Raw genomic sequence first — 21,523 nt, 5'->3', positions numbered from 1 at the left:
TAAAATATTATGATATTTTGATAAACAGTGAATTTAGATTTTATCTTCTTGTCGCATTCCTAGTTTCCTTAAGGTGTCACTGTCAGACCTAGATGCTGCAAAATGATAGTAAGATTTGATAGCTTTTTCAACTGTCTTAAAAATCTAGCTTGGGGAGATGGATTGCTGTTTGATGTTTCATCTTGTTGTAATTATGATGATTAAGCATTCATTTGCTTTGTCAGCAGTTTCAGTACTCCTGTATAGTTTCATGAGTTTCTTCCCACTTTTTTTTTTTTTGCTTGCATTAGTTTTAGATATGAGATTGAAGATGTCTCTTAGAGAACTGTTGCTTTCAAGAGATCTGTAATGGGGAAGGGAGGAGACAAAGACTTTCATCTATCAGTTGGGAGGAAAAGAAAGAGCATAAAGGGTTAAAAAAGAGGTTTTCCTTTCTACCACATGCCCTATTGTGTGAGCATATGCGTAAGTCTATTGAAAGTTTTCAGAAGATGGGCAGGCCACCAGTTGCTGGTCTCCTGCAGTTCCAGTAGACATCTGTTGCCCCAGAGCATTAACCAATCTGTTCAAAGGGACATCCTTCTTTTGTTAGCTGGAGAGATGCAGACAACAGCACTCACTGAAATACAATGGTAATTAAATACACAGAGACTACAGCAATAGGTATTTATTACATATTCATTATTTTATTTTCATTGTTCTCCTACTATTACCATTTGGATAACAATCAGAACCCACTTTATGGCATTGTAACTCGATGTTACAAACAAACAACTTGATTTAACAAGTTTATGGTCTAATATTCCTGATTAATATGATGCTCTTTAGAATATAAAAATATTTTTGTACTGGATTTGAGATAAAGGATTATCTAAGTTATCTAATGAGAACTTTAAGAAAAGCTCACTAAATGGGGGAATCTTTGTGTATGCAGCAGATTTTTAATAAATAGCCATTGTATCATAAATCTGCTTTCAGCTAGTATAAAACTTCTTTTTGGCAATTAAATAATTGTTTATACTTTATCATCAACAAAATTAGCATGACATTTTAGTTCTTTTTCAACATATAATATTATTTTTTAACTTACTAGGCCTTCAGCAAGAAAAATTGTTCATTTCCAATACAATATTTGAAGGAAATCTAAAGCTCTGTGAGTGCAGAAATCTGTTCTTAGACTATTAGATGTTTCCCTAGTACCTTTTGTGTTCATGAATATAGTATATATAAGGACCAGTCATAACGGGTCTCTGATAGAGAGCCTAAATGTTAAGCTGTATTCTTGGAGTTTTTTGATAACTGTGGGAATATAAACACTGACCTACTTTGTGTATGAGACTATCTAGGCTGCTCCTTCATGAAATGAGGAAAATTACTCTTGTTAATAGATGATTAAAGATGATTTATATGTGTTTGCATTTCAAATGGCAAAACTTAAAAGTTCATGGTTTAAAAACTGAGGAGAAAAATATTTTCTTCCTTGCATGTAATAGTAAATTTTGTGATGTTTTTGGAATCTTTGCTAAATATTTTCAAAATTATATTGGTCATTTTTAAGGCACTGAACAAAAATTAAGATCATATACCATTCTTTGTTCTAAGATGTCTTATAATAAAAATTCCTTGTAAAGTTTTGCACATTACATTAAGTAATACTGCAGTCTATGAAACTATTTTTGTTGGCTTTTAAATTTTAAGAATAGCATTTAATTTTTTCTTGACTGGATTTCAAAATATTGCCAATTTTTCTTAGTGCCATATTTGTTCAGGGCAATCTTTTACTAATTACAAGTAAATAAGAAAGCATTTTAGAGATTAAAGTTTTAAAAACCAAATCTTTACCATTTGGGTCAGTAAAAATAAGTTATTTCAAATTTATATTATGTAATGGAGAAAATATATGCATCTTACAGGTCTGGTAATTAAACTTATTTGTTGTTATATGTACTATTTCATATTTAGTCTGTTGATTTATAGGAACTAAAAATTATTTAATTGCTTGCTTGGTACAAGATGACATTGGATAACATTCTTTGAGGTAACCAGTGAAATCTGGAAGATGAAGAGAGGCCTGTCAGTGTGAAAAAAAAGTTCAACCAGAATATTTTAAAAGAAAAGTTGTTTTGCCTAACAAAATTAGGTATAAATTTTTTGAAGTAGTGTAAATCAAGCTTACACTTATACCTAATATTAAAAATCATGTTAGCTTACTTGGAAACATTTTAGTTTCATAGTACTTATATGAATTATCACAAGCTAAAGGTGTGGTATTCACTCAGTACAAATGAGTTTTATCTAGCTTAATATTATAAAAAGGAAACAACTGATAATACCATTTTATCCCTATCTAATCATTGTAGTCCTATAATAAAATTACACAGAGCAGATTTACATAGTGTTAACAACACTTTTAGTATGAGACTGAAAGTGATAACAGAAAAGATTTAAATACGTTTTTAGGCTGGTTAATTTTCAGTTTAAAAACTTTAGAATATCTGGTTTTACTTCAACAAATGTGAAAATTCTTTAAACATAATATTTCATTCTAATGTTCCCCACTGGCTGTATTTTTCATAAAGTGTTCATTTTGTTTAAAACAGTCCAAAATAAAAACATTACAGCTCAATATTAAAATAATATTTCCTAGTTCAATTCAGGGATTTGGTCGGTGAATCATTATCTTGACGAATTATCTCACAACAGCACTTATGCAAAATCCAAACTTTTTAGGGGAGATCAAAAATGTTGCCCATTAAATACACTTCCTGCAGTCAGAGCAGATTGTGAGGTTTACAGAACAATGATGTCGGAGCTTCCAGATTGGTTTGGCAGCTGCATTGTTCTCAGAGGGTAAACCAGACGCACTTAAGTCCCAGTCTCTTTTATAGGCTTTTGTTCATACCAAATTATTCTTTCACTGTGCTAGCATTCATGATGGCACGTTGAAAGAGTGCCGCTTAGCAACCAGCTCTGGTTGCCAGGCAGCCCAGCTTCCAATAGGTTTTCCTTGTTTAAGATACTTTTGGTGGAAGCTCTACCAAGGCCACAATACAGATTTTTTTTTAAACTGTATCCCTTTATTAGAATGCTGTTGTGATTTGTTGCTTGCATTATGGTGTCAGTATATTACAGTAGTTAATAAATCACTGAGTATAAAAATTTGCTTTCAAAATCCCTTCCTTTAATTCTAGTAATTGGGCTCATGCACATCCATATTAATAGAAAGAAATTGAAATGGATACAGCTTCATAATAGAGCAGATGTATATAGAGGTCTCCCGAGGAAAATTTCTTTTTTTATCATTTGTGCAATCAGAAGCAAAGAGAGGGTGATGTTTCTTTAAAAACTAATGAATGCCATATTAGAACAATGATATTAAAGTTATCTGTCTTCTCAAGGGATAAAACCTGAAGAAACTCCTGTGGAAATGTGTAGGAGTTCTACACTGGAGGGATTTTAAGTGTACTGTTATCAAGCTAAAGATTCCATGGTCTCTTCTCTAGTATTTAACCATAGTTAATATAATTTATTTCATTATGTAGAAATATTTCACTCTGTAATAATTTAATCAAATGCATTCAAATGTGCAGCTTCTTAGAAAATCACTTAGCATTTTCTCTTAGCATTTATATAATATCTTCTTTCTACTGTAAATAAGATGTTGAGGAACTGTAGAATAAAATGTTTTTCCAATTTCCTTTTTTAGATTATTTAAATAGGTGTTTTATGACAGTCTCAAATTCAGCTGCCACTGGCTTACTAATGTTAATCATGGATAGAACACTGAAATTGCCTTAATAAGTAAACTACTGATGTGCATATTGTCCCTCCAGTGAAGCACAAGAGAAAATAATTTTATTTTGCTAACCTGTTCCTGGTAGAGAAATAATGATGAATCTCAATAGACTCTAAAGAAACTAGTAAAATGACAAAAGTGTTTTAAACGTAAAAGCATTCCTGCATGCGGAAAGTAGAAGAAAAGATGACTTTAGCCAAATGCAGATGCAGTTAAGTAATTATCTAATGTGATACACAAGTATTTTCTGCCATAAAATTCAAGAAATTAGAATAACATTTATTCACTTATTCAATGTACTTAATTATCTGCCGCTAATGAAATATATTCCTATACTTTCTATAATTGTGCTAGAATAAGAGCTTTTCCCTCTGGAATGAAAGAGACCACTCTTTGGCACTTAATAAGGGTAGCACAGTGTTGAGAGTTGTATTCTGTTACTATGTTCAGGATTCACAAAATAAAGATTATTAGGGCAAAAATATTCACTTCTTAAGTGGAATATAATTCACTTTGTAATTATTTCATTCCTTGTTGGCTCTTGTAGAATCTGTGGTCTTTTATTACCATACCTAAATTATTTTTGAAAGTCTTTAGATTAATCCAAATTAACAGCTTTTAAATTATAGTAAGTTAATGTTTTCCTTTTCACATGGCTTTCTCTTTAAAAGAATTTTTGCAAATTTTTGTGAATTCTTTTAGAGAAAATGCATATAACCTGTCATAGCACATCTAAAATATGCTTTTTTTTATTATAATATTCTGTGTGTCACTGTAGAAACAGGCCTTTCTAACTCTGGGAAAATCTCTTCTATCTAGATTGAGAAGCAGCATGATACTGTGGAGAAAGCAAGGGTTTGGAAACCAGACAAAACTGGGTAAAAAAAAATCAGTTCCTCCACTTATTTACTTTTCTGCCTTGTAGGGAATACTTAGCCTTTCTAATTCCTAACTTCATTGTCTGAAAAAGACACGATACTATCTTGGAAGTTTGTTACGAGTAATGAGAGGACGTAGATGAAACAAAGTTGATATTCAGTAGTTTGATAACTCCCAACTTTTTTGAACCAGAAATGAACCAGTAAATATGAAATTCTAAATATTCTACATTTTTCTCTAGGAATACGGGGTGCTTTGCATTCAAGAATACAGAAAAAACAGCAAAGTGGAGTCAAGTACACATAACAGCTTCATGGGCTTGAAGGATCATCTGGGGCATGACCCAGGCCACCTTTATGTGGAGAGCGCTGACCCACATTTAAGTACATCTGTACCTTGGTCAATGGTAGAAAAACCAACAATGGATAAAGTTAATTCTGGCAAGGAAGAAAAAGAGGTGTCTGAAGAGAATGCAAGCTCTGGTGACTCTGAAGAAAGCACAAATTCTGATAATGAGTCAGAACAATTGAGTAGCATTTCAGTAGAGCCATGCTTATTAACCAAGACTCACAGACAGCTATGTAGGTCTCCATGTTTAGAGCCTCACATACTCAAATGCAGTGAAATATTGCAAGACTTTAAACCTGAAGAGTCCCAGCCATCCAAGGAAATGAAAAAACCCCCTGATGTGGTGCGAGAATACCAAACAAAACTGGAGTTTGCACTGAAGTTAGGTTATTCTGAAGAACAGGTTCAACTTGTGCTAAACAAACTTGGTACTGATGCTTTAATCAACGATATTCTGGGAGAGCTTGTCAAACTTGGAAATAAAAGTGAGGCTGAACAAACAGTTAGTACACTTAACATTATAATGCGGGAAACGTCTTCCCTGGAATCTCAGCGTTCTGAATCTCCAATGCAAGAGATTATAACAGATGATGGGGAAAATCTGAGACCAATAGTTATCGATGGCAGCAACGTGGCAATGAGGTAAGTGGGGAAATCTTCATTCATTATTACTAAACAATCTTTAAAACATATTTCTAATTTTGTGACCATTTCTCTTAATGTCAAAGTTGTTCTTCATCCCAGCATTAGCTTCCATATTTCTAATTGTGTCTTTCTTAGTTCTCGCTCTTACTTCCAGAGTGGTCAGCCATTCTCACCTCATTTGTCCCTAAATAAAAGACTTCCTTTTCCCCAGAAATGTTTCCCCCCACTCATCTGGCTAACTTTGCTATGGTATAAAAATGAGCACATATCCCAGTATAAAGTTAAATATTAGTTTTAATTGAAGAACTTGAGTATGATCATATTGAACAGTTTTGGAGTCTAGAGGGATAGATGGCCTATTTCTCTACAAAGTCAAATAACCAAAATCCCAGTTCTTTGAGAAGATTTTTTTTTTTAATTTGGGAACAAAGCCATAATTTCAGGTGTTTGTTTTTTTTTGTTATTGTTGTTGTTGTTCCACTTAAGAAACATAATTCAAAAATAATTTTTTAGGATTTTGATGGCTTAAAATGTAAAGTGAGTCTAAATTCAATTTGTATATAGTTAACTGTCCACAATGTTCAGAATACTATGGGGATATAAAAAGGTACGGTTCTTCTTTCAGAAAGCTTAACATTTCATATATCGTTTCTCAAAGTGATCTGAGAATAACTACCAAAGAATCATTGGGGAAACTTGTGCTAACTTGTGTGCATTCTAGAGCAGTGCTTGTTCAATGGCACAATAAAAAACAAGTAAAATTAATATGAAAAACATTTTAGCTAGGCTAATAGAGACAAAATATTATTTCAATATATGTCCAATAAAAAAATTGTTAGAGATATTTTGGCATTATTTCTTTCATATTAAGTGTTAAAATTGGGTATCTTACACTTACAGCACATCTCAGTTCAGACTGACCATACTACAGATGCTTAATTTGTAGCCTGTGTCTACATATTAGACAGTGTAGTTCTAGAAACTGCCAAGTCCACACATAGACCTACCAAGTCTAGATCAAGGTATAGCCCAGCCATCTCCTTTTCTAACAAATACCCCCACTGATAATGGTGCCTCCTAAAATTTGAGAACCACTGTTTTATAGGAGTTAGCAAGCATTTCTGCATAGGGTATGAGAAGGATTAACTTGTAATCCTCAAAATAATACTGCTTCCACTTGATGTAAAGGGAAAGGGGATCTTTCATTTATAAGCAAACTTGCCCAAGGTAAAATGTAATTCACATCCAGGTGTCTGACTTCAGAGTCTATACATTTTTCACCATCTAATGAAAGGTGTAAAGCAAGTTAAAAATGTTCAAGTCAGATTTTCCAAAACCTCAAATACCAAGCTAGAGAATTTAAACTTGGCTCTGAGCCACAGGTAACTGACAATCTTTGAGGAGGGAAATGTCGAGAGTAGAGCTGTGCCTTAAACTGATAATCTGGCCATGATATTTATAGTGGATTATAGGAGGCACAGAGAAGGCAATGGCACCCCACTCCAGTGCTCTTGCCTGGAAAATCCCACGGACGGAGGAGCCTGGTGGGCTGCAGTCCATGGGGTCGCTAAGGGTCGCACACGACTGAGCAACTTCACTTTCACTTTTCACTTTCCTGCATTGGAGAAGGCAGTGGCAACCCACTCCAGTGTTCTTGCCTGGAGAATCCCAGGGGCGGGGGAGCCTGGTGGGCTGCCGTCTATGGGGTCGCACAGAGTTGGACACGACTGAAGCAACTTAGCAGCAGCATAGGAGGCAGGCGATCAAGTTGGATGCAAACAACACTTTCTAATGGAGTAAACAGGGCCATAAGTATAAAGGTATGAAGTGTACATACAACTTTGAGAAGTCCTTCAGCAAAATAATCTCTCTGTTGTTTAATCTTTCCCACACTTGGCCATGAAATGATTTTTTTTCTTACAAATAATCCAGAACTATTGAACAAGTACCTTAGCAGAGTGATAATGTGTAAAGCCAAAACACCATGGAGTCGCCAAACAAGTGAGTAATGAAGGAAGGCAGCCTAGAGAAACACCTGCCACCATAGCCATATGCAGCTAAAAGCAGCAGAGGGGTTTTTAACAAAATACATTTTCCAGGGCTCAACTCTGACTCAGAAGTGTATGATAGAGCTCAAATAACTCTACAGTATTTTTAAAGTGCCCAGGTATTTCTGATGCATAGTCAGTGTTGAGAACCATTCATCATGAAAAGTATGGATAGCAATAGGTCGGGAGGTGGAAAAAACTAATGATCCAGGAAAAGAGTAGTTTAGAAAATACCAGTTTTAGTAGTGCTAGTAAAACCAGAGACACACAAATGCCATCAAAGAAGAGGCTTTAAGGAGAGAATATCCTGTGGGTAGAACTGAAAAAAGATCAAGGACATGACAGCCAGGAAGTCATTGTCTTCAAGAGCCATATGGTATTAAAGATAGAAAGCTGGTTACAATATGTCAAGAAATGAAGGAATAGAGCTACACTGTTATTCTAGAAAGTTGACAGAGGAAGGGAAGGAAGAGGAGGAGCTGGGAAAGGACTTTTTAGTTTTACATAAAATGAAACTATATCAGCTGAGGGGCTTGGGAGAAAGTCTTCACAACAGCAATAATATGAGTGTTCAATTTTTGAAGCAGGGTTCTCTGAAGGAGGAGACAAAAAAGACGAAAGTGGAGAATTTGGCATTGGAGGTAAAGAAACTTGGGGGTTGTCAGAAGAACAACCTAGAGGGGAGAAACCGCATCAAAGTCCATAGAAGTGAATTCTTTTAAGTGGATGTCCTTTAGATAAATGATGTCACAGTTGAATCAACTCACATGATTGAAATCTAGTTCCCAGTGGCAATTGAAAAGTACTTTGATAACTAAAAATCTACATAAAACTCTAAACTTTTTGTATCCCAGATGATGAGATACAAAAATAAATGGCATAATGGAGGCATTTCAAACAGTCTGTTATATATAATTATCGAAAAGATACTTGTGCTGCTGCTGCTGTTAAGTTGCTTCAGTTGTGTCCGACTCCATGCGACCCCATAAATGGCAGCCCACCAGCCTCCCCTGTCCCTGCGATTTTCCAGGCAAGAACACGAGTGGGTTGCCATTTCCTTCTCCAATGCATGAAAGGGAAAAGTGAAAATGAAGTCGCTCAGTCGTGTCCGACTCTTAGTGACCCCATGGACTGCAGCCTACCAGGCTCCTCCATCCATGGGATTTTCCAGGCAAGAGTACTGGAGTGGAGTGCCATGGCCTTCAACATAATTATTGAAAACACACTTGTACCCCCACACTATTTGGGCCCCATTCTGTTCCTTTTACTATGAAGATGGAACAATGTAGATTCGGTTCTCACCTCCATCATATATTTTATTCCATCATGTAAACTGAGATGCTTCAGGCATTTCAGGAGAGAACGTGACAGCACATTTGTATTATAGCAGGATTATACTGTAAGTCACAGTGAAATGTAATACCACGTCACAACTTGGAAAGTGCCAGAACTTATGGAAATTTACAGTAAACTTCTACATTCTGCCACTTATGAGATCTACATAAAGTAAAAAAGTCATTTAGAAATGCGTATCTACTTCAGATTCAAAATCTTAATTTTAACAAAAATGCAGAGAGATTTTACCCATTTTCTGTTGTATAAAATATAACAAACATGCTTTTACTTTTTAACCTAACATCCTACTCATGGTACTTTACCAAACCTGTTGTATAATAAATTTATATACATAATAAATTATAATAGGTAAATGTGAGAGTAAATTAAGAATAGAATATTTTATTTCCTTTCTGATTTCTCAAGCAGATATATTCCATACGTAAGATGAATATATTTTAATTTCATTTAAATGCTAGTAATAGTACTGATATAAATGACTCTTTAGATGTAAATTAAAAGTAGGAAAGAAAGGCACTTTATTAAAATTACCAAAATGGGCTTTTAAAAAAGTTAGTTCTCTACACACTATGTTTGTGATTCTGAGTAACTTGTTTAAACTGTCCAACCTCAGTTTTCAGGATTCTAAAAAGGGGGGAACTCTTATCTTGCAGGCTTGTTATTAGAATTAAAGATGATCAGTACCAAGGGCCTGGCATGTAATAGGTGCTCAGTAAATTACAATTATTATTACATTATAAAGCTAGATTCTACATTTTAATCCAGAATATAGTAACTAATGTAATGAAAACTTAGTTGTTTCAGTTTTTTTATTCAACATTTCAGTTCAGTTCAGTCGCTCAGTCGTGTCTGACTCTTTGCGACCCCATGGACTGCAGCACGCCAGGCCTCCCTGTCCATCACCAACTCCCGGAGCTTGCTCAAACTCAGGTCCATCAAGTCTCAGTGACTCCATCCAACCATCTCATCTTCTGTCGTCCCCTTCTCCTCCCTCCTTCAGTCTTTCCCAGCATCAGCATCTTTTCTAATGAGTCAGTTCTTCACATCAGATGGCCAAAGTATTGGAGCTTCAGCTTCAGCATCAGTCCTTCCAGTGAATATTCAGGATTGATTTCCTTTAGGGTTGACTAATTGAATCTCCTTGCAGTCCAAGGGACTCTCAAGAGTCTTCTCCAACACCATAGAATTATGTTGAATTATAGTTAATTCAGCATTTAACCCATAGGAATTTAGCAGTTCATTTTGTTCTTATGAACCTATAGGTGTATTTTAATTCTTCATATTTATATCATCAATTGTTTTCAATGATTTCTATTTGTTTCATAAAGGAGACTTGGGCTCTTAGATCTGGGTGAACCCAAAATTGCCCAAGGATAAGCCCTATAACTGTAATATACAGCATAGTTCCCAAAATGGCAGGGATCCTGTGTTGCTTTGCAGGAAGCATACTTCTTTCAGCTTATTAATATCCCCTTACAAATGTGCCACACTGATAGAAGTTATGGGTAAGTTTCTTAAATAACCAATTCACCCAAAATTGACAAATATTCAAAAATAGAGTAAACTAATAAATTTAGCAAAAGCCCTAAATTTTTGTACCAAAGTTCTTGGTTGCTGAAATATAAAATAGAATGAAATTAATATTTAGTGAAGCTGGACTAACTAGCAATTACTGACAAAAAGGTGCAGTTAATTCTTCAAAAAGCTAAAAAAAAAAAAAAAAAAACTTCTCAATAATTTTGCAAATTGGTCATTCAGCAAATAGGCCTCTTTCCATAGTAGGGCAGATACTTTGATAAGTATACCATGAAGTGTATCAGTTCAGTTCAGTTGCTCAGTCGTGGCCAACTCTTTGCGACCCCATGGGCTGCAGCACGCCAGGCCTCCCTGTCCATCATCAACTCCTGGAGTTTACTCAAACTCAGGTCCATCGAGTCGGTGGTGCCATCCAACCTCTCATCCGCTGTCGTCCCCTTCTCCTCCTGCCTTCAATCTTTCCCAACATAAGGGTCTTTTCCAATGAGTGAAGTGTATACTCCACATTTAGACATGGAAATGAAGCATAAACAATATTTATCATATTTCTAAAATGAAATTCTAAATGATACTGTGATTTTTATTTCCTCCACATAGCTTTACCATTCTTCAAATTCTGATTCTGTTAAAGCTGCAGTAGTTCAGCAGTGGGGTATGGAATTATTCTCTATCCACATGTATCCGATAGTTTAGTTTTTCCTTAAATGAGTCCAGTGTTTTCAATTGCCTGTGGTTTTAGGTTCAGATGACATTTGCTACCGTTAACAAAGTACCATGTTGTGAGCCGTCAGGGAAGGGAGTGTAAGTTGGATGTCAGTGCTCTTGATTTCTTCAGTAGGCTTTCATGACCTAGTCACTAGACTTCATTAAAATTGTTTCTCTACATTCTCCTTTACCTTCTACCAAATATATGAAATAAAAGTGGTGAACAAGAAAAAAACCCAGAGCCTTATTACTTCCTCTATGCCATGTGCAGCACAGATTCTCCTGTTTCATGGAATAGAAGCTAGGCGCAGCAGCCTTCTCTATTTGATATGAACAAACTGTTGACACTCCTCCTTACCACTACTCCCTATCATTGCAATTCCTCTCTCTTGGTCAGTAAATCCAGCCTTTTGGTTTTAGAGCGAATCTCCTAACTGGTGGGTAGGCCTTATTGCTGGATGTTTGTGTAGAATATTAGGAAGATATTTTCTTTGCTAAAAATCTTAGGTGGGCCATTTTTGACCAATAGGATCCCTTCCTGTATTGCCTTACGTTTATATTTACCTTTAAGAAAGTCCACTCTGTAGAGAAATTAAGAGAAGGATTTGAGCACTAAGACTGCAGACAAAGACACCTATTTATATTTGAAAATATATGCAGAAGTTAAATTGTGGACAACTTCTGGCAAAAGAACTAAGAATATTGCTTTTGTATACCAATCTAATGGCAGAGAATACAGATATAAAACAACCATCTGCTTGATCCCTACCCATCAAAAAGACTTGTCTTAGAAACCAGCTGGTGTGGCATATATCTGAACCTTACCTGGGGTGAAGAAAAACACTCCAGGTGAGTCATTGAAGTCATTTTCTTAAAGTCTAGACAGATACAGAGTCAGAATATGAACAGAAAAATGTCCAAGTTGTATTAACTTTTCTTTATATCAAGAATAGTGGACTAAGCCTACATATTTATAAAATACAAGCAGAATTTAGCAGTGTTTATAAATAGGATTTATTTATATAGATTAATCTTTCTAAAGGCACAAAAGCTTTTATGTATCTAATCTGATTTGTGAAAGTTAAATGGACTCGAGAACTCTTTTCAGTGTGAATTTGAATATTGAAGTCTATCTTGTCTAGGCTCCATAATTTGCCTTCAGCTGTTGGGTGGGTTTGCCATCCTGTTGCCTGTTTACCATTTTAGTATACAGGGCTATACTAAATCCTCCTAGACACCTAATCCAAGTTTTTGGCTTAGATTACAGATATGAGACTACAACTTGCCAGGGTTCAATCAAAGTTGATTTTGGTTCTGAACAAAATGTCTCAAAATTATGTGCAGTGGACCTGCATAGTCCAGTATGGTGACTACTGGCTACATGTTGAGCTATTGAAATGTGCCTAATCCAAATTGAGATAGTCTGTAAATGTAAAATACATACCAGATTTTGAAAACCTAGTACAAAAATATGTGAAATATATCAACAATTTTCATGCTGAATATGTATAAAAATGATAATTTGTGATACATTGATTTAAATGAAATATATTACTAAAATTAATTTCACCTACTTTTTACTTTTTAAAAGGTAATTTTAAATTATATTTGTGGTTCACATCATACTTCTATTGGACAGCTTCTCAGTGAAATGTTTTTTAAGTCCCAACTTAGTAAGGGCTTAATCAATTAAAGGACAGCTTAATTTCCCTCTAGATGACTGTCAGCATCATAGCTTCTACTTAAGGTTAGTTGGCAGTGTCCCATTTCTTATTGTTTTAAAGAAAATCCTAGATACTACAAAAAGAATCAGAGAATCAGAACTAGTTTTTTCTGTTGTTTGATTATATCAGGGTGGAATCTGACAAAGACAGATACTAGTTCTATTCCACCGCATCTCTTTATAACCCTAAGTGTGTCTTCTACATGTCATCAGTCATGAATTTTAATACGTGGTCAGTAAATGGTCAGTAAACTTTCCTGTTATCTCATATGTGCCTATTTAAACCTTAACCTATGAAATAGCAATGTTAATAATCCCATTACATATGAATAAAGTTATTGATAATTATAAATCACCTAACTAGTGATTATAAGAAATGGGAAAAGTCACCCAGTTATAATAGGAAAAAGTGATTCAGGTTTTACATTTCTGCATCTACTTAACAGACACGTTCTCTTCAGCATCTTTAAGCTAATTGACCCACTTGGATCTAGATTAGCTAGATGTGCTTCCTATTGTTAATTCTGGCTTCAAATTGTGGGCCTTATAAAGTGAGGAAATCTTTCTACTTCCCTTTTTCCTAATCCTTTCCGATTCTCAAAACTTTGGCCACACTGCTCCGTGTCTGTATCAACAGGAAGGTAAGAGTAAACTATTTCATGTTAAGACTTCCATTGTAATTTTAGGGTTGAAATTTTCATTGTCCTAAATCAGTGATTTTTCACACTTTTATTTTCCTTTAAAGCAGTACAATCCTGCAAATCTTAAAAGGAAGCCCACTGTTTAAAACAAACAAAGGTAGAAACGGAAATTAAAAATTCCCTTCATTGCCCCCTACAAAGGCCTCTGAGCCACACTGGGATTTCTATTTAGGACACAACTTGGTAAACTTGATCAAGTTACCTGCAACAAGGGAGCATTTTCTGGGTGTATTGCCTCCTGACCAGTAGGTTTCGGTTCAAAGTGATCTTGATGTAGTGGGAGAGAGATCAGAGAATAAAAGCTGAGTAGCTGTAAGAGTGACAAAATCAGCATAAATTGCTCCTTATGAGCCTTGAGTATAAAAAGTTCTAGATGCCCAAGGGTCAGCATATGCAATTATAGATATTTAAATACAATATGAAATTTAATTAGACTACAGTGATAGGAAGGAAAATATTCTCTTATTTGCATATTGAAGATGATATCCAGCTGCACACCTTTCTCCCTATTTAAGGGAAATGGGATAAATGTTGGAGAATTTCTTAACAATCATTTAACAATGATAATGCATTAGTATTTGAAAGCGTTGCTTAAAATTAAAATCTATTTTCACATATTCAACATGATTTATGTGCAATGAGGCCAAAAAACTGAAAAATTAAAGTCATCAAATATTTGAAGAGCACCTAGGTATGTTAATAATTTAGTATTCAATAAATATTTTTTATTATTACTATTATATTAATATAATTAAGCTAACTATATCTAAACTTGAAGGACTTAGGACTTTCAGTACTAAAGATTCAAATATGGTTTTCTAGTTTAAAAGGATACATTTTACTCATATTTTTCATTCTAAGTACTTCACTGACAAACTTGTATCCTTATCATTATATGTAGCTGATTCCCTGGTGGCTCAGATGGTAAAGCATCTGCCCGCGATGTGGGAGACCTGGGTTTGATCCCTGGGTTGGGAAGATCCCCTGGAGAAGGAAATGGCAACCCACTCCAGTACGCTTGCCTAGAAAATTCCATGGATGGAGGAGCCTGGTGGGCTACAGTCTCTGGGGTCACAAAGAGTCGGATACGACTGAGCAACTTCACTCACTCACTCATAATGACCCAATAAAGTCACAAAAGTTTTATGATCATATTTGAATATTCCAGTGGAGAGTGTAGCAAACTTATAGGTCAAGGTTTTGATTTAAATAAAAAATGATATATAGAAGCTTATAAAAAACTGATGGATTATCTTTTAGGGTTTTTTTTTTAATTTTTTTTTTTTAGTCCCCTGATTAGCTTGATCTCATTTTTGTTTATTTCCCTTGTGGCTCAGCTGGTAAAGAATCCGCCTGCAAAGCAGGAGACCTGGGTTTGATCCCTGGGTTGGGAAGATCCCCTGGAGAAGGGAAAGGCTACCTACTCCAGTATTCTGGCCTGGAGAATTCCATGGACTGTGTAGTCCATGGGGTCACAGAGAGTCGGATACGACTAAGCGACTTTCACTTAGTGATCTCCACATATCAAACACATTGATCTAAAAAAAAAAATCACAATTTACTTTCAGCAGTGAGATTAAAGCTATTACAAATTTACTGGTTTCATTTTCATTCCAAAGTAGGCTTTTTTACCATTTTCTAAAAATTAGGACCAAAAGGATATGAGGAAGTAAGGAGCTAGTATTTGTTGAAACCTTCTGTGTGCAGGCACTCTGTTTCCTGCTCTGTGGCTGTCACCGTGTTCAGTTCTCACTATCCTGTAATGTAGGTGGGATTACCTCCATTTTAAACATGAGAAAAGTGAGGTTCAGAATAAGTAACTTGCCAAGGTCACACAGACATGTACTAAAGAAAATACTTAAATTCATGTCTAATTCCATACGTTGTTATTTTCACTGTGTTGACCTATTCATGAAAAGCCATCTATTTAATAGTAATGCTAGTTAGTCGTAGTATTAGTAGTACTAATACTATCATGGTAATTAGTAGTCCTAATTTACTATTGCTTTCCTAGTGGCTCAGATGGTAAAGAATCTGCTTGCAATGCAGGGGACCCAGTTTCAAACCCTGGGTCAGGAAGATCCCCTAGAGGAGGAAATGGCAACCCACTCCAGTATTCTTGTATGGAAAATCCCATGGACAGAGGAGCCTGGTGTGCTACAGTCCATGGGATCGCAAAGTCAGACACGACTGACCAACACTTTCTTTTCTAATACTTTGAATTTACTATTAGCAGTAGTACTAAACATGCCCTTCTAGGTATGATTTTTACAATTAGATTTTAGATGAGTTAAGGAAAACCTTTTAAGAATGGCTTTCCTGTGTACACCCATGGCGGATGCATGTTGATGTATGGCAAAACCAATACAATATTGTAAAGTAAAATAAATAAGTAAATAGCTGAGCAAAAAATAAAATAAGTAGTATTGGATTATAATCCAAAATGTAAAAAAAAAAAAGAATGGCTTTCCTTTGATCATATACAAGTATATAAGGGATACACTTATTACATAAATTTTAGAAAATAAGAAAATAAAAACCACCTATGATTTCCAAGGTTCTTTACAAGCATTATAAGTAACAAGTTATGTGTATGTGCTTAGATGCTGAGTCATGTCTGACTCTTTGCAACCCTATGGACTGTAGCCAGCCAGGCTCCTCTGTCCATGGGATTCTCCTAGCAAGGATACTGGAGTGGGTTGCCATTTCCTCCTCCAGGGTATCTTCCCAACCCAGAGATGGAAACCATGTCTCTTACCATGTCCTGCATTGGCAGGCAGATTGTTTACCACTAGCGCCACCTGGGAAGCTAATAAGTAATAAGTTAATTCAAAGCAAATACTCAAACTAAATCAAAATCAGATTTGAAGAAATAACAGATAATTGGATAAAAGGTTGCTTATTTTTCTTTTTAATGCCTTGAAGAGAATTATAAAGAAGCTGTCCCTTCTAATAGTTGCTTTCATTCCCTTATTAGGTTTCTCCGTGTTTCTCAGTTGCTCCTCATGTCTGCCATGGGAAGATAACAGTTATAATTCTAAAATTACCCTTCCTTATCCTGTGGTTAACCTAGTAATGATATGTGTATATATAACTTATCAGTGTAATACATGAAACTATGTTTCCTAAATACAGCAGACGGAATGGTTCACCCATTTTCCCTCTCTTCTAGGTCCTGTATTGAGGCAGGCTACATTAAAATGTGTGGTTCCCTGAATTTTTCTCTGCATCACAAAATATACCTTTGTAATCTATTAATCATCACAGGTGACTAATTTAATGCCACATAATAAGCAAGTGTACTTCAGTTCTCTAGTGGAAAGTATATATGATATTTTTATGATATAACAAATATCATATTAATTTGAGTGTTTATGAAATTGCCCTTCTGTTGAAGACAGAAAAGTAGAACTGATGGGCTTTTCAAATTTGTTACAGTACTATATGTGAATAAATTAAAGATAATCCCATTATATATGAGATAAAGTGAACCTACAAAATAATGAAAAGTTATGATAGTGGAAATCGTATAAAGAATATGTTTGTCAAGATGATTTTGTTCATTTCAGCTTCCCTTGGTTTCCAGTTTCTAGTTCACGAGTAGGTACATACGTCTGAAACTCTGAGTGGGAGTCCCTGGATACACGCAATGAGGCTTCAATTAGCCAAGTGCCAGACCTTCCTGGCACTTTTCACAGCCTGGTCTACAAATTAATTTCATCTTATTGTCTGGAATAAGCTCTACAATGAATTACAGAAATCTTCTGGGGAAGCTGCAATGACTAATAAATGAGCAGTTCATTTTCCATGTGGAATATTAGTTGCCCATGTCCTAGAAAACCTCTCATTCAAAATTTGGGCCCATAGCCTGGCACACCCCTAGCACATATTTACTCTCAGTATCATTAAGCACATACTCACCATCTCCTAGGAGTTTCAAAAGTCTTCTACTTGGAGTACAGAATATGATAGCCTTTTGTTTATCCAGGAGATATCTTCCCAACAGTTGAACAGCATTTAGAGACAAGAGAGGCATGTTCCTCCAACAGAAGACCTATTTGCTCAGGAACCTTAGGGAAAAAGAAGGGGTAGAAGGTTGTCTGGGATACCCACAACTTGGATGTTTTTCTCTGTACAGGTGGGATGAGAGGGGTCAGTAGAAATTGCAGAATATGTGCATAGTTCCAGTTCTGTAAGAAAGGATAGGAAAAGTCTAAGGCAGGAAAAAGAAACATATATAATGTGTTTCCATGAGGCTCCTCTATTAGGTCGGTTTTGCTCATTAATAGTTGGCACCACTTGCCAATTGTCTCCTGTCTGCTTTCAGCAGAGCAGTCCCCACTGGAGATGGGAGAGCTTCAGAGTGAGGCAGCATTCCTTATGTCTCCCTCAGTTTCTGGCAGCGTTCCTTTTCCTGATGTCCGGCCTTCCTGTGATGGTAACATATTGACTTTTCATTGTCAAGTCTACCTTATTTGTTGGTAGGCCCAGAAACCTGTTTGCTCCCTGTGTGCATAACTCTCACTAGGCAGGTAGCACTGCATTCTTGAGTTTCTTTTTGTCTTCACCTTTCTCCACTCCCCCTCCCCCCCGCAACTAGATAACTGTTGCCAGTACCTGAGTAACTGTCCCTGATGTACAGATGTACATCCCCTGATGTACAGATACCTTTTCTCTTATTTGTGCTTGAATTCCAGCAACAAAGCTACCATGGAAGTGGAGAGGATTAGTGTCTATTCTGATTCACCCCTGAATCCATCCCCTTTAATTTAGAAAATGCCTCCGTGAACCACTGATGGAATCACTGGGACTCACATAGCAGCAGCTCTGCAGCTTCTCCCACATCCCCTTTTGCAGAAAGACTTAAAAGTCTGCCATCAGCAGTGGGTGTCCGAGGCTTGAGGATCCTCCTGAGTCACTGGAGAAAAGACCCGCGGCCATGGCACTCCATTCGCCAGTCATGCCTGTTCCATCAGTCAGGTGTCCATCCTCACACACATGGCTGTAAACTGAAACCACACCGCAAAAAACCTTGGCACATTATTGCAGATCTTTCTAGGGCTCTGGAAGATAACTTTTAAGGTAGACATCAGCTAGAGAAAAGGGTTGTGGTGTCCTCACCACATCTGATCCACCCAGCAGTACTAAATTCTAAAAAGCATTAGAGTCCCTGGAGCTCCAAAGGGAGAAGGCTGATTCTCTCCACATTTGATGAAAACCAAGTTGGCTTATACGGCCCTGTAGTTTCAGGCTCATGCTGCTGTTTTGCAGCCTGACTCCTTTTGTTTCCCCTTCCTTCCAAGTTATCAGGGCAACTATTTGCCAACCTGATGCCTTAATTCGCCAACCTGATGCCTCAATTCTAGGATAGTTTCTTATCCACATTCTCAGACTCCTTGTTACTTTCTCTTGATCATTTCTGCCTCCCTAGCTATGTTTTGCATGTTGAATGTAGGGGGAGTCTTGGAGGTGAAATCCATACCAGAACATTCAAGGAAGTTATCCCCAAATCCTAAAGCCCTTGGGAACCATCTGTCCAAGAAGCCATCATCTCCTCTTCCCAGGTCCCAGATGAGCAAAGAAGACTGAGGGTGGGAGCTTCTACTGAGGTGGAAGGGAGCAACCGCAGAGAAGGGTTGAGAACCTAGAGAAAGACAAAGGTGCTTTCCATTTCTTAATCTCTTCTTTCTGTTTTTAAATTCATTCTTACTGGCTGTCCAGTTCATTCTTTCATTTATTTCCTGAGATCCAGAGATGCTAATAATCCTTTTAAGTAGGGTTTTTCTAAAATTTGGTATAAATATACCAATTTGTCTGCTTCAGATGAGCCTTCCTCTGGCCACTGCAAAGCAAGATTTTTCTAAACATGCCTACTCCAAACATGACAGAGTAAAATAAGCCCTTTCAGAAAGAGACCCACTGGCCGGCTCCTTATATTTTTCTGCATTAAAGGCCAGGTTTAATCACACACAGCCTTCAAGGTGTATTATCCATTTTGCTCAACAGGAACTTAGAATTAGCAGTGACTTTGGTATTTTCCCTGGGAAACCAATCCCACTGAGCAAAAGTAGTCGAAAGGATACTTTATAGCAAACATCCAGGGTCTTTTCCTAATCAAAAGTGGCCATAAATCTTCTGAGTCACCAACATGACTTGCTTGCGGTATACCATCCTATTGCCAAATTGTTGAAATAACAAATAGAGGCCCATAGGATCATGCCAATTCATAAATAGAGAATTAGCTATTTTTACTACTAAGCAAAAAACCCCAAATGCATACACATATAGCCTGTAAGTGACTACAGAACCGTGATGAATTTCCTTCTCTATTTATATGGCACTAGAACTACAGTTTGTAAACATCATCCTACTTCTTTAGTAAACACTCAACAGACAGTTAATTTGCACTGATAGCTACACTGTGTTCACTCTGACATCCTGTTTTTCATAACTTTTTTATCAAGATCACTCTGTTTTTATAATAATTTATCAGAGCCTCCCTCAGTTGCTCCTTATATTATAACCAGCACATCCTTCAACACACCTCATGAGGGTAGGTCCAGTTCAGTCTCCCCCAGCCTCTCCCGGTCTGTGGAAGTCCCATCTGCAGTTTGGAGTCACCCAGTAGCTGCTCACTTTCCTGTTACTAGGAATGATTCTGGGCCTTGGCAGCTGGCAGGGACTTCCAAGACAACAGCAGCCATTCCAGGGGTTTCCTAGTTAGCATTCATTTCTTTGGCCTGTTCAGGAAAGGACTGGCTGGGGAAGTATTGGACACCCAGGGACCAACCCTACACGTCCCCAGGTGCCTGTCCCTTTCCCCACCCTAGCCATAAAAGAGAAAGAAGACGGTAGCCTGCCCCCATGGGAGATCTCAGGCTGGCCAACTGCTGAGTACTTTCAATCCGATTTCAAGGCACCACTGGATGTGGAATTACTATGTTGAGAGAAAACACGGCTTTCAACTTGATAATAAAGTATTCCCAAATTGCCCTCCTGAATAGTCATACCAATTTATACTCCCACCTGTAATGTATGAGTTACTTCTGTCACACATCCGTGGCAACATCTGGTGTTTGCAGACTTTATTTCTTCCCATATGATGGGTGTGAAGTGGTGTCTCACTTTGGCTTTAATTTGCATTTCTTCACCGTTGAGCTTTTTTCATTTGTTTGTTGGTCATATGGGTTTCCTCTCTTGTAAATTCACTGTTTATATCTATTGCCTTAAAAAAAAATAAAAGGGGAGGATTACCCTTCTCAATGTACAGGAATACTTTATGTATTCTAAGTACTAGTCTTTTTATCAGTCCTGTGTATTGCAAGTACCTTCTCAGTCTATGGCATTTTTATTTTGTTTATGGAATCTTTTTCACAAAGAAGTTTTATGTACTCAAATGTATCATTCTTTTCCTTGGTAGTAAAAAGAATTTCTCTATCTTGATATGAATGTGTCCTGTAATTTCTTCTAAAAGTGTTACAGTATTTTCATATTTAAATCTTTGATCTGTATACAATTTATTTTTATGTGTGGTATGAGGTAAAAGTACAATTTTATTTTTTCCACCTAAATAATTGACTGCCCTAGTACCATTTGGTAAATGATCCATATTTTTCTTCATCTATCTGTAATGTCACTTTTATCATTTATACACATGTATAGCTGAAAGTCCAATACTTTGGCCACCTGATGTGAAGAGCTGACTCATTGGAAAAGACTCTCATGCTGGTAGAGATTGGGGGCAGGAGGAGAAGGGGACCGCAGAGAATGAGATGGCTGGATGGCA

General features: G+C 36.5%; 1 protein-coding gene across 5 annotated transcripts in view; it reads left to right on the top strand.

The window, feature by feature from the left end:
• Positions 1 to 21,523, top strand: part of ZC3H12C (zinc finger CCCH-type containing 12C) — a 71,921-nt gene that overhangs the window by 29,128 nt on the left and 21,270 nt on the right. For 4 of the 5 annotated variants that reach the window (XM_070384250.1, XM_070384252.1, XM_070384254.1 and 1 more), the window contains one exon: positions 4,917 to 5,665. In XM_070384250.1, the coding sequence (XP_070240351.1) occupies positions 4,917 to 5,665 (749 nt within the window). Of the gene's footprint in view, positions 1 to 1,185; positions 4,675 to 4,916; positions 5,666 to 21,523 lie in introns of those variants that run through there. The other variant, XM_070384253.1, reaches the window with a different exon arrangement.

The sequence above is a fragment of the Bos mutus genome, chromosome 15, assembly GCF_027580195.1.
Source record: "Bos mutus isolate GX-2022 chromosome 15, NWIPB_WYAK_1.1, whole genome shotgun sequence".
NCBI classification, from domain to species: Eukaryota; Metazoa; Chordata; class Mammalia; order Artiodactyla; family Bovidae; genus Bos; species Bos mutus.
This window is presented reverse-complemented; position numbering and strand designations above follow the sequence as displayed.